The 12,941-nt window shown below is 42.7% G+C and overlaps 1 protein-coding gene across 16 annotated transcripts in view; it reads left to right on the top strand.

Annotated features, from left to right (window-relative positions):
- The first annotated feature begins 402 nt into the window (after window positions 1–402).
- Ralgapa1 (Ral GTPase activating protein catalytic subunit alpha 1) overlaps window positions 403–12,941 on the top strand; it is a 212,136-nt gene continuing 199,597 nt past the window's right edge. For all 16 annotated transcript variants that reach the window (XM_036205956.1, XM_036205953.1, XM_036205958.1 and 13 more), the window contains exon 1: window positions 403–585. In XM_036205956.1, coding sequence (XP_036061849.1) covers window positions 480–585 — 106 coding nt within the window. In that variant the 5' untranslated portion in view covers window positions 403–479. The remainder of the gene's footprint in view (window positions 586–12,941) is intronic.

The following is a 12,941-nucleotide window of genomic DNA, read 5'->3' as shown; positions in this document are numbered from 1 at the left end:
CGACGTCAGAAGGCGGTTGCCACGGGGACCGTTCGCCACCGACGGCAGCGTCGTGAAACTCCATCACCCACACGGCTGGGTTTGGGCCTCTTGCGCGGTTGAAGCTGCTGGAGAAGCTTCAACCTTCAGGGGGCCTCAGGGGAAGGAGAGGAGTGGCGCGGCGGCGGAGCGCTCCATCTCCGCGGCTGTGGGGCCCGGGCGGCGGCCTGGGCGGCTTGGGCGGCGGCGGCAGCAGCGGCGGCCCCCGCTCCGCGTCTCCTCGTCGCTGCAGCGCGCCGGGCCGATCCGCCATATTGGAGCCGGGGCCGCAGGTTCCGTGCAGCGGCGGCGGCGGCGGCGGCGGCGGGGGAGGCGGGCCTGGCAGCGGGGCCCGCGCGGCGGGGGAGCGCATGAGCCGCCGCGGCTAGCCTCTCCTTCCCCGCCCACCGCCTGCGCTGGGCCGTGGGGACCCGGCCGGGAGGGGCCGCGGCGGCCGCAGGATGTTCTCCAAGAAGCCGCACGGGGACGTGAAGAAGTCCACCCAGAAGGTGCTGGACACCAAGAAGGACGCGCTGACCCGCCTCAAGCACCTGCGCATCGTCATCGGTGAGCAGCCGAGCGACCTGGGGGTGAGGTGGGCGGTGGGGTGTGTGTGTGTGTGTGTGCGCGACGCCTCGGCCTCGCTGTCCCGCCCCGGCCCGTCACCCCCGCGAGCTCCGGGGTTCGCCCTCGCGACCTAGCGCGGTCGGGAGTGAGGGCCGGCGGCGCCTCTGCCCACGCGCGGGAGGGCAGGAGGGCGGGTGGGGAGGGAGGGGGCAGCTTGGCAGTTGGCACAGACCAGTCAGCACCGACCCACAAGAGACCCACGTTGGAGTTCGGGGTCTGAATTCTCTTTTGAAACAAAAATAAAATAGATAAAATAAATACAACGAGCGTCAGGCTAGAAACTTAAGTCCTTGATGGGACTTCAGGGACACTTGGTGTTGTTGTGGGTTAATGGTGTTTAGAGGGCGTGTGGGCCAGATGACTGCTGCCATCCCCACCCAAGAGGACAGAAAAGCAACATGCTCGCTCGGGCAGTAGAACCCGTAGTCTTTCAAGCTTTTTTTTTTTTTTTTTTTTTTGGCAGGTGAGGGCCGGGAGGAAGGAGTTACACCTCTCTGGGAAGTGGGTGGTTCCTGAAGTTTGTGGGGAAGGACCCCGCCCTGCTCTCCAACACACTGTTCTTCATTTTGCTGCCCTTTAGAAGGGAAGACCAATTCTAGAGGACGAGATTCTCGAGAACTGTACAGAATTCAGTTTTCATTAAAATTTTCTTACTGTCGGCCGTCTTCAACGTCCGTGTTTCCAAAGACCAAACCGAGCTGAGTTTGGAACATAAAGTTAAAAGGAGGGTTTTGGATACTTGGTGATAGATAACGTTGATTAGGACAGGATTGTGTACTTATGGAACTTTTGGTTCTGTACTTTTTTCCCCCCCAGTGGGGAAATTTGAGATGAAAAGGAAAGTTGACCAGGGCCCATGTACGGAATAATAGCATACATGTCTGAGGTTAGAGCCCAGATGCTTGGATTCTCATCTCAAACTGTCTTCCTAATGACTGCCTACGTTGGAAAGTGACTTAAACATATAAGTAGTGTGCCTGTTCCAGGGATATATTTCCTTAGTGTGTCAAGACACCACTAGTAATACCCAACATTTGTGTGGTGCTTTACTGTCTACAAAGGGTTTCACATGAATTACTATAATGGATTTTTGCAATCTGTCTAAAAATAGAGATCTTATTGCCTTTTTGTGTGTTTGTGTGCAAACGAGAAAGTGTAAGGTAGGCCATGTTTCTACTAAGCTGATGGGAGACTAAATCAAAAATGAAATCCAGATTTTGTGCCTCTTAATTTGTTTTTCATCCTTCCTACATGTATGACAGCTAATCACAAGTACTTACTCCTGTGGTATAATGAGAAAGGAATTTAATCCAGTTTATGGAAACCATTTAACTATGGTAGAGGTTTTTAACATTTTATTTTCATCCTGGAGTTGTCATTGAAGCCAGATTTGTCTGAAAAGATACGTCTGAGACATACAAAGTCATCGTGAATGTAGATGGATTACAAAATAATGGCAGTTGGAAACTGGACACTTGGTGCAACTTGACACTCACTTGAGACAAGCTGTAGACTGCATAAATGCAGAACTAAAAAGCTGAGTTACAACAGGGTATTGAGATTTCTTAAACTAACTGCCATGGTTGATTAAGGATAGATTTCTTTATGTTTCTTTGGCATGTGGTTTTTGTGGTTTTGTGTGTGTGTGTGTGTGTGTGTGTGTGTGTCTGTGTGTGTTTTCTCTATGTGTGTGTCTCCTAACTTGGGAAACATGAAATGTCACACATGTTGGATATTTTGTAGAACTAGCTTCCTCTGTTTGAAAATAGAATACTTAAAAAGAAAAAAAACTTTTTTTTTTGCTTTATTAATTTAAGAACTCTTTTTAAAAAATGAAAATCACTGGAGAAAATATCTTTCAGGACTTTCAGATTTTGAGCATTCTTACAGACATATGCCAGAGAGTAGAAGACCTCGTTGACTAGACACACTTTGCCAATAGCAGACAGTGACCATGTCTGGAAACACTTTTATTTATTTATTTATTTATTTATTTATTTATTTATTTTTAAAGACAGGGTTTCTCTGTGTATCTTTTGGAGCCTGTTCTGGAACTCACTCTGTAAATCAGGCTGGCCTCGAACCCACAGAGATCCACCTGTCTCTGCCTCCCGAGTGCTGCCACCACCACCCGTCTGGAAACACTTCTTCTGTGAGGAGTTGCTACTAGATATAGTATGCTAGATGCTGCTAAATGAACAGAAAAATCTCTCATGGCAATATTCAAGTCTGAAGTGTCAGAATACCAGCTTCTGGGAGCTTGTCATAATGCATACTAAAAGATGGACCCCAAATGCTAAGCTTGGTTTTAAGTTCTCTTCTCTCCCTCTGCTGTAGGGCTAGGAATCGAACCTGGGACTCAAGTGTGCTAGCAGGCACTTTGCTTCTGAGCAAATTTCAGCTCCAATATTTAAATTTCAATAAAAATATTCTTTATTTTTAAATAGTTACAGTTATTTTATTTAAAATAAGATTAATATGATTTCTAAGAAAATGAGTGAGAGAAATGAGTGAACCCTTAGAGGCTTGCCAATTGGTATCCTATTTTGTAGTTGGAAGAGGCATTTTAAATCCTTTTTGGAAATCAGTAGGGATTTAAGTAAATACAAAGAGGGAACTACTTAGTTGGTTAATTACACAGAACGTATTGGACCAATCAGAAGTGCTATTCCTTGGGGATATTTATAGAACTCTGTACATCCAGGTATTAAAGTAGCAACTCCCTTTAGAAAAAGTGTTTCCAGACATGGCCTGTCTCCCTTTGACACTACTGTTCTGCAGCACTTTAGTGTGGTCCTTACAGATCCCTACTCACAGGGCAAAGGTCTGGAAGAGTGGTCAACATTTAAAAGTCTTTGAAGATGTCCTCTTCATTGTTTTTCATTAAGAAACAATTATTTTTCATATGTTCTGCCTTCATGTATGTCTGCATAGTATGTGTGTGCTTGGTGTCCAAGGAAGCCAGAAGAGGGTGTTAGATGCTCTGAAAGTGGAGTTACAGACAGTTATGAGCTGCCATGTGAATGCTGGGACTTGAACCTGGGTCCTCTGGGAGAACAGCCAGTGTTCTTAACCACTGAGCCACCTCTCCAGCTCACTTTTCATTTTTTTTAAACTCCTTACATTATTAAAAAGCAAAAGGTTCTTTCTCCTTTAAAATTTTATTATATAAAAACATAAAATTTAAATATCCAGTGTTAACCTTCCACTGTAGTGAGAATTCTAGTTAAGTGTATAGATTTTAGCCAAGTGTAGTGCTGCACTTCTGATGCTGAGGCTTGAGGATTACAAGTTAAGACAGTTATTATTGGGAGTACCAGAGCAACATAGTGAGACCCTGTTTTAAAGCAAACAAAACAAAACAAAAGGAAAATTCCTCTGATGGGTTCAGATTTCAAATCTGCTGGTTATTGATGATACCATATGTTTGATCTGTAGACACTAAAACATTAAGTAGAAAAAGAAGAGACAGTGTCTGGTTTCTAGAGTTTTGTGGTATCCTTTTTATCTTCCCACTTCCGGTTTACAACTAGTAGCTTTAAGATAATGGTAGTCAGGTTAACACATGTAAAGTGACTGATACAGCTCATGCCAGATTATTCATATTCTGGAAATGTGGGTTTGCTTCTACTTAAAGTAGCAAGTTGGAAGTTCAGTCATCAGGATTTAAAAATATAAGTGCTTATTTAGCTAAGAATGGATTATTGCAGTGGTTCTCAACCTGTGGGTTACAACCCCTTTTGTGTTGAATAACCCTTTCATAGGGGTCACATATCAGATATCCTGCATATTAGATATTTACACTACATTTCCTAACAGTAGCAAAAATTACAGTTATGAAGTAGCAATGAAAATAATTGTATGGTTGGGGGTCACCACAACACGAGGAACTGTGGTAAAGGTCTCAGCATTAGCAAGGTTGAGAACCACTGGATTAGTGCTAGGTCATTTTAACAGCCTTACTAATGTACAGTTGTCATCCAATACATTGCACATATCTAAAGTTTGTGCAATAATTTTGACATGGGTACCTCATGAAATCAACATTAGACTTACCCAAACAAGGTAAATATAGCTGGGGCTGGACATCTAGCTCAATAATAAAGCATGCACTGTACAAGGCCCTGGAGTTAGCTTCTCCACAACACAAGAAACAGAAAAAGAGGGCGAGGCTGTAGCTCAGAGTACTTGTAGAGTGCTTGCCTAGCATGCTTGAGGTCCTGGGTTCAACCTCTTCTACTGCCTTCAAAACCAAGCAACACAAGCCTGTAGCCAGATACATACGACAGCGAGTATGTCCTTAACCTCCCAGAGTTTCTCCACGCTTCCCTTCCTCCTCCCCTTCCTCCTCAGCTCGTGCCTCCTGTCCATCCCTGAGCAAGTCTCAGGGACTCTGCATTTGCAGTTTGTAGAGTTTTATAGAAATGGGGTTATATAGCAGATAACTGAAACTTTACTACAGTGTCTTCATTTTCCTTTTACTCAGCCTCATTATTTTGAAATCCACCTGTGTTGTACTCTGGGGTGTCAGTGGTTTGTGTTTTTATTCTGGAGTTGTAGTCTACTAGACCACAGATTTTCCACTTATCTGTTGATTAACGTGGGTAGTTTGGGGCTATTCCAAGTGAAGCTGCTGCAAAGTGTACTTGATAGGCATACTTTCCATTTCGAATGGATAGATACCTAGGAATGAAAGGGCTGGATCATGTGGCAGTGGTGTATTTAACATTTAAGAAACATGCCAGCCGGGCAGTGGTGGCATACAACTTTAAACCCAGCACTCAGGAGGCAGAAGCAGGCAGATCTCAGAGTTTGAGGACAGCCAGGGCTACACAGAGAAACCCTGTCTTGAAAAACCAAAAACCAAACCACCACCACCAACCACAACAACAACAAAACTTGCCAAGCCAGGTTGCAGTTAGCTGATGCTTATAATCTCAGCATGTGGGAGGCTGAATGAGGAGGATTGCCTAAGTTTGAAGCTAGTTGAAGCTAGTTGAAGCTACATAATGAGTTATAGTCTATCCTGGGCTACAGAATGAGCCAGACCTTGTCGCAGCAAAACAACAACAAAAGAAACTGCCCTACAGTTCAATAGTAGTTTGAGAGTACCAGTTCCTCCATATATGTGTGTGTGTAGAGCTTGTTGATACCAGCTAGTCCAGCAAGCCAGTTTGCTTCAGAAGTCACTTGCCCCTGCCTTCCAAGCTCCAGCATGGGATCTGAATGTGGGTCTTCATGTTTGTATGGCAAGTGCTTTATCTGCTGGGCCATCTCTTCAGCCCTCCTCAGAATTGTTAAATTGTTTTGTTTTCTAACTCACCTTTTAAAGTTCTTTATAAGTTTCTTGTGAGCTTGCTTTGTTGTTTTTATTGTTTTGTTTTCTCAGTGCTCAGGATCAGAACCAGGACCTGAAGCTTAGGCAGGTGCTCTCCTTACAGCAGCATCCCAGCCACTGAATACAAGTGTTTTTATCAAATAAATGATTTGCCAAGACCCCCCCCCCCAGATTGTGGTTTATCTTTTCATTCTCTTACCTTTTAATCTTCTAAAGAGGAAAGCTTTATTTTGACTTATATGATTCTTAATATATTCATTGAAGGGTTAAGCATTTTAAATTTTATTTTTTAAATTTTTGAACTGTTATTTTTATTTCATATTTATGGGTGTTTTGTCTGCATGTGTTTCTGTACCGTGTGCATGCAGTGCCCACACAGGCCAGAAGAGGGTGTCAGGTCCCCTAGAACTGGGGTTGCAGATGTTTGCCAACTGCCACGTTGGTGCTGGGCATTGAACTCTGGTTCTCTGAAAGAACAGCCAGTGACCCAACTCTCCAGTCCCTAGCATTCTTAATTTTGATTAAATTTTTATGAGTTGGGGATGCAGCACAGACAAGAATGTTTGCTTCCCTTGCACAAATTCTTGGGTTTGATCGCCAGCAAGACCACCAAAACCAAAATTTCAGCTTAATTAAAAATTTACATCAACTTGTTCTTTTAAGCTAATTTTTGAACAGTGTCATCTAAAACCTGCCTAAGTCATGGTTAGGCATGTTCTTACATGCTTCTAAAAGTGATACTGTTTTAGGTTTATCTGGGGCCGTGAGGCATCTTAAATTTACTCTGCTTTGTAGGTGTGCTATCAAGTGTGTTGTGGGTGTCCCACCCCAGTCGTTCTATGTAGTTAGCAGTTGTCTCAGACTTGTAAGTCCTGCTGTACTGAATTGCCCCGTGCTTTGTTTGTCTAAACATGTGTGGGTCTATTTCTAGACTCTGTCTTGTTTCAGTGATCTGTTTTATTTGTGCTGGTGCCAATACCACAATATTTTGATTATTGTAACTAAAATAAATCCTGAAACCTAGTTAGTGTTTTCCAACTTTTCTCTTCATTTTCAGAGCTTTGTTGTTGCTTGTGCTGAAGTGCCAGGTTTGTATCTCCATGGCGTTTCAGATGAACCTGTGAAGCCTGTGCATCATGGTGGCACATGCCTGTCGTCTCATCTAGTTTGTAGTCCAGCAACTCAGGAGGCTGAAGCCAGAGGATCATTTGAGGCAACTTCTTCAAGCCTAGCCTGGGCAACATAGTGTGAGACCCTACAAAAAACAGAGGTGCTGGAGAGGTGACTTGGTGGTTAAGAGCTGGCTGCTCTTCCAGAGGACCTGGGTTCAGCTGCCAGCACCTACACGGCGGCTGACAGGCATCTGTAACTCTACTAACAGGGGATCTAACTCCCTCTTAGGGTCTCTGGAGGTATGCACATAGTACATAGACATATGCAGGCAAAATACCCACACACATAAAGTAACAGTAAAGAATGAAAGATTAGTTTTTCAATTTCTGAACAAAACAGAAACCCGTTGGGATTTGGACTGGGACTGTTTGAGTCTAGCCATCAGTCAGGGAAAACAATGTAAATACTTAGAGTCGTGACCCAGTCTGTTTCTTAGGACTTCTTTAATTTTCTCAGCAATGTTGCACTGTTTCCAGCATCCTGTGGATCTTCGGTCAGACCTAACCCTAAGTAGTTTTGAGTCTCTTCTAAAAGGTTATCTTAGGCAGATGTGCTAGCATATCTCTTAGACCCCAGCACTCGGGAGGCAGAAACAATCGGATTTCTGAGTTCCAGTCCAGCCGGGGCTAGGTATGAGACTCCATCTCAAAACAACAACAAAACTAGTGAAAAACACCCCCCCCCCCAAATGTTATCTTGGTATTTATTTCTGATTGTAGTTAGCTTAGGGAAATACAGACTTTAAAAATGTGTGTGTGTGTGTGTGTGTGTGTGTGTGTGTGTGTGTATGTGTGTGTATATATGTGTGTATATGTGTGTATATGTATATGTGTGTATGTGTGTATATGTGTGTGTGTGTATGTGTGTGTTTATATGTGTGTATATGTATATATGTGTGTGTGTGTGTATGTGTGTATGTGTGTGTATATATGTGTGTATATGTGTGTATATGTATATGTGTGTATATGTGTGTGTGTGTATGTGTGTGTTTATATGTGTGTATATGTATATATGTGTGTGTGTGTGTGTGTGTGTGTGTGTGTGTTTTGCCTGCATGTGTGTTAATAGGACGTTGGATCCCCTAGAATTGGAGCAAGTCAGGTCCTCTGGAAAAACAACCAGTACTCTTATTCACTGAGCCAACTCTCCACCCCTCACTTGATTCCATTGGTTTTCTTGTGTTTCCCTTTATAATGTGGGTGCTTTATTCCTTTTTTTTTTTTTTTTTTTTTTGGTTATTGTTGTTTTTGTCCTCTTGCCTTGAACTGGCTAGAAACTCTGATGCTATGTGGAAGTTTTTTGACAGACTTTTTTTTTTTTACAAGAAAGAAAAATGGTGGTTTTGTGTGTGTGTGTGTGTGTGTGTGTGTGTGTGAGAGAGAGATTGAGAGAGAGAGAGAGAGAGAGAGAGGGAGGGAGGGAGGGAGGGAGGGAGGGAGAGAATGGTGATTGGAGGTCCCCTAGATGTCTCTTTATCTAATTTTTTGAGACCGGGTCTCTCACTAGCCCAGACCTTACTGATGGGTTAGACTAGCTGGCCAGCAGGCTCTTGGACTCTACCTGTCCCTTCTTCCCCGACCTGTGCTACGGATCAGATGCAGGCCACCACAGCCAGCTTTATGTATGTTGGTACTAGGAATGCAAACTCAAGTCCATGTGCTTGTGCAGCCCACACTTGACCAATGGAGCTGTCTCCCAGCTTGGTTTTTGTCTTTTTAAAACAATACATAGATTTTATATCAAATGTAGAGAATGTCTTCTCAAGCCTACTTTACTTGGAATCTTTTCTAGGAATCAACATTGGAGTTTTCTGCTTACTATAGCTATAAATATATATATTTTTCCATTTAGTCATGTTATGAATCAGATTCATTGTGGGATAGGTTTTTTTGTTTTTTCCCTTTTCAGTTTTTTTCTTTGTGATGCTGGAGATAAGAGACCGGGGTCTCTTTTGAGGTTTTTTTTTTTTTCACTTTCTTTCTTTTTTTCTTAAGAAAATGTTTTTATTCATTTTTACATACCAACAACAGATCCCTCTCTTCCCTCCTCCTGCCCCTTCAGCCTCCCCTCCCCCAACCCACTTCCATTCCCTCCTACAAGAAGGTAAGGCCTCCACAGGGAGTCAGCCGAGCCTGGTACATTCAGTAGCGACAGGTCCAAGCGCTTCCCCCTGCCTCAAGTCTGTGCAAGGTGTCCCTCCATAGGTAGTGGGCTCCAAAAAGCCTGCTCATGTACCAGGGATAGATCCTGACCCTACTGCCAGGGGACCCATTAAGCAGATCAAGCTACACAACTGTCTGGCTTATGTAGAGGGCCTAGTTCAGTCCCAGGGAGGCTCCATAGGTACTGGTCTAAATTCCCATTAGTTTGTTTGGTTGTCTCTGTAGGTGTCCCCATCATTATCTAGATGCCCCTTGCTCATAGAATCCCTCTTCTCTCTCTTCGACTGGAAATTTAGATTCAGCCGATAATGTAAATGAAAACAAAAATGGAAATAATAGCGAAGCATAACGGTTTCCTGGAGAAAGGACTTGTTAAAGGATTTAGTTTTGTGGGAAGTGTGATGTAAAAAAAATTTTAAATTGAAATTTTAGTAATAAAAGACAAGATAAAATTTCTTATATATGTTGCTACTGTGTTATTGAATGAATGCATAATTTAACCATGTAATCATTTATTAAATATTCCTTATGTTAAACAAACTTTGTTTTTAGGCAGACTTTGTTTTTACTTATTTGCTTTAAGCTTATCCATGAAAACATGTAGAGAAGAGACCAGGGTCTTAAATATACTAGTACTCTACCACTGTGCTACATCTCAGTCCACGATTTATTATTATTATTTTGTTTTTTGTAGAGTTAAAAAGAAACACATTTTTATCTCTTCTCTTTTCCTCAGCCTAGATTCCTCCTCCTATTTATTCCTCTCTGCCTGCCAGCCCCGCCTACCTCTCTCCTGCTAGCTGTTGGCCGGTCAGCTTGTTATTAGACCAATCAGGTGCTTTAGGCAAGCAAGGTGAGACAAGTGCAACACATCTTTACATAGTTAAACACACATCCTTACATCGTTAGACAAATGTAACACACCTTTACACAGTTAAAGTAATATTCCTCAGCATAAACAAATGTAACACAGCTATGCCTAGTTAAAGTAATATTCCACAACAAAGATTAGTACATTTAGAGACTTTCTCAGAACTATGGACTTTTATGGATTAGGTCTATGTTTTCGTTTTGGCAGGTGGTACTGGCTATGTGCTGAGTTTTACAGTCTGAATAGTACTTCTGTCATGGAGTTAGTTGTGCTAAGGTCTGGGGCCTACTAAACTTTGGGGCCCTGTTATACTCCTATAATCTATAATAGTGTGGTGTGTGTGGGTGTGTGTGTGTGTGTGTGTGTGTGTGTGTGTGTATGTGTATGTGTGAGAGAGAGAGAGAGCGCGAGAGAGAGCGAGAGCGCTCATGTAGAGGTTGGTTTGTGGAGTTGACTTTCCTTCCACCTTTACATGAGTTCTGGAGATGGAACTCTGGTTATCAGGTGTGGGTGGCCAGCACTTTTACATTGCTATCAATATAGCCCCATTTGCTTTCATCTGATTAGTGTTGCATGGTAGGACTTTTCCCATCTTTTTAATATGCTACATATTTAAAGTGGGTTTCCTATTACTTGATCCCCCCCAATTTATTCATTTTGAGCCAGTGTAGGGAACAAGTGAAGTCCTGAGTGACTGTGTGTTGTTGACCTTAATGTCTTAGACCTATGGGAGTTGCAAAGCCTTTCCTGGGTGACACTTAGAGGGATGGTGAAGCTTTTCCCTAGTCTGTGTGTGGATATTGATAGTGTGTGCAAAAAAACTCCACTGCAGCCTTCTCCCCTGGATATTTATAGCCTGAAGACATCTCCCTCACAAAGACTGCTCCTAGTGGGATTAGCTAAGCCTGTCTCCTTGTTCAGCTGTATGCAATAACTAGCACCCTGTTCCACTGTATGTACTAACACACTGAGCTGCTGGGGTGCTGTGGATTCTCCCTCAGGGAGCCCAGACCACCAGTTTTCCAGTTTCTCTGTGTCTGTGTCATTCACTAGTCACCCCTAGTCGGAGTTCTAGGACCCATGCTGTGCATAGATGGGACAAGATGTATCTCATGTATCCCCGGCTGGCCTTAAACTCACTATGTAGTTGAGAATGATCTTGAATTCTGATCTTCCTGCTTTCACCTCCTGGCTGCTGGGATTAAAGGCATGTGATTTCATGCCTGGTTTATGTGGTGTTGAGGATCATACCCAAAGCTTTATGCATTCTAGATAGGCCAGCACTCTTCCGACTGAGCTACATTCCCCAGCCCCAATTGCTTAGCTGATTGCTTGCTTTAGAGACAGGGTATTGTTATGTAACCCAGGCTGACCTGCTGGCATTCACTGTGTAGCCCAGGCTAGCCTTAAACTTGAAGTACTCTTCCTGCCTCAGCTTCCGGGATGCTGAGATGACAGGAGTACATCATCATGCCTAGTGAGCATATAAATATAATATCTGCCTTTTAATGGAGAGTTTGGAATTATTGCATGTAATGTGATTATTGATATCATTAAGCTTGGGTCTGTTGTCTTGCTTTTTTCTTTCTTTCTTTTTTCTTTTTTTTTTTTTTTTTTTTTTGAGACAGGGTTTCTCTGTGTAGCTTTGGAGCCTTTCCTGGATCTCACTCTGTAACCCAGGCTGGCCTCGAACTCACAGAGATCCGCCTGCCTCTGCCTCCCGAGTGCGGGGACTAAAGGCATGCACTACCAACCGCCTGGCTGCTTTTCATTTTCTGTTTGGCCTGTTTAGTTCCCATCTTTCCCCTTCCTTCTTCTCCCTTTTTTTAGTTCACAACATGTATCTATAAACAGGTCAGGGTCTCCACCTCTAAGTGGTGTTATAACAGTTTGCACTTAAGACCCTTAAAGAGTATACTTCCATTTCCCCACTTTGAGCACTTACGCTTTTGTTATCATGTTTTACCTATGTAAATCCAACACTTTATTATTTTATCTATGCAAATTGTTATCTTTGTAGGGTTTTTAAGTTTTTCAGGGCTGAGGATAGAACCCAAGGCTTCACAAATAGTTGGTATGTGCACTACCAGCGAGATAGACCTTTGTAAAATTTGTAAGTGACAAAAAAGGCTTATACATTTCTTCATCCAGTATCATTTTAGTACTATTATCCCCTTACATAGAAATTATGTCTATTCTATATAATCTTATTTGTACTTGAAAAACTAACATTTCCTCTATGGTGATTGTCTGCTAATGAAAGCCTATTTTATTTTTAAGACTGCCTTTAGTACTTTTTGGAAGACACTTTTGCTCTGTTTAGAATGCTTGATTTATGGGTTTGTTTTCCCCCTTTGTCTTTAAATATTTTACTTCACTGTCTTCTTTCTCGTTTTTGACAAGTCTTTTTTCATCTGGATCCTATTCTGTATCCAACTTATCATTTCTTTTCCTATGGCTGCTTTCAAGATATTTTTCTTCATCATTGGTTGTAAGCCATTAGGCTATCTTCATATTTCTTGATGTGTAGGTCATTGAGCCTCTTAGATACAGATGGTAGTCTGTGGCAGAGGGCAACTGTGCACAGCATCACGGACAGGAAGCAGCCTGGGGATCATGTACTTGTAGGACTCTGTCTGCAGTGACTTACTTTCTTCAGCTCTGCCCCACCTCTTCAGTTTCTAGAACCTCCAAAAATAACACCCTTAGCTGGATAGCAAGCCTTTGAAAATGAAGGATTCAAACCATGACT

This window comes from Onychomys torridus, chromosome 14, assembly GCF_903995425.1.
Source record: "Onychomys torridus chromosome 14, mOncTor1.1, whole genome shotgun sequence".
NCBI lineage: Eukaryota > Metazoa > Chordata > Mammalia > Rodentia > Cricetidae > Onychomys > Onychomys torridus.
This window is presented reverse-complemented; position numbering and strand designations above follow the sequence as displayed.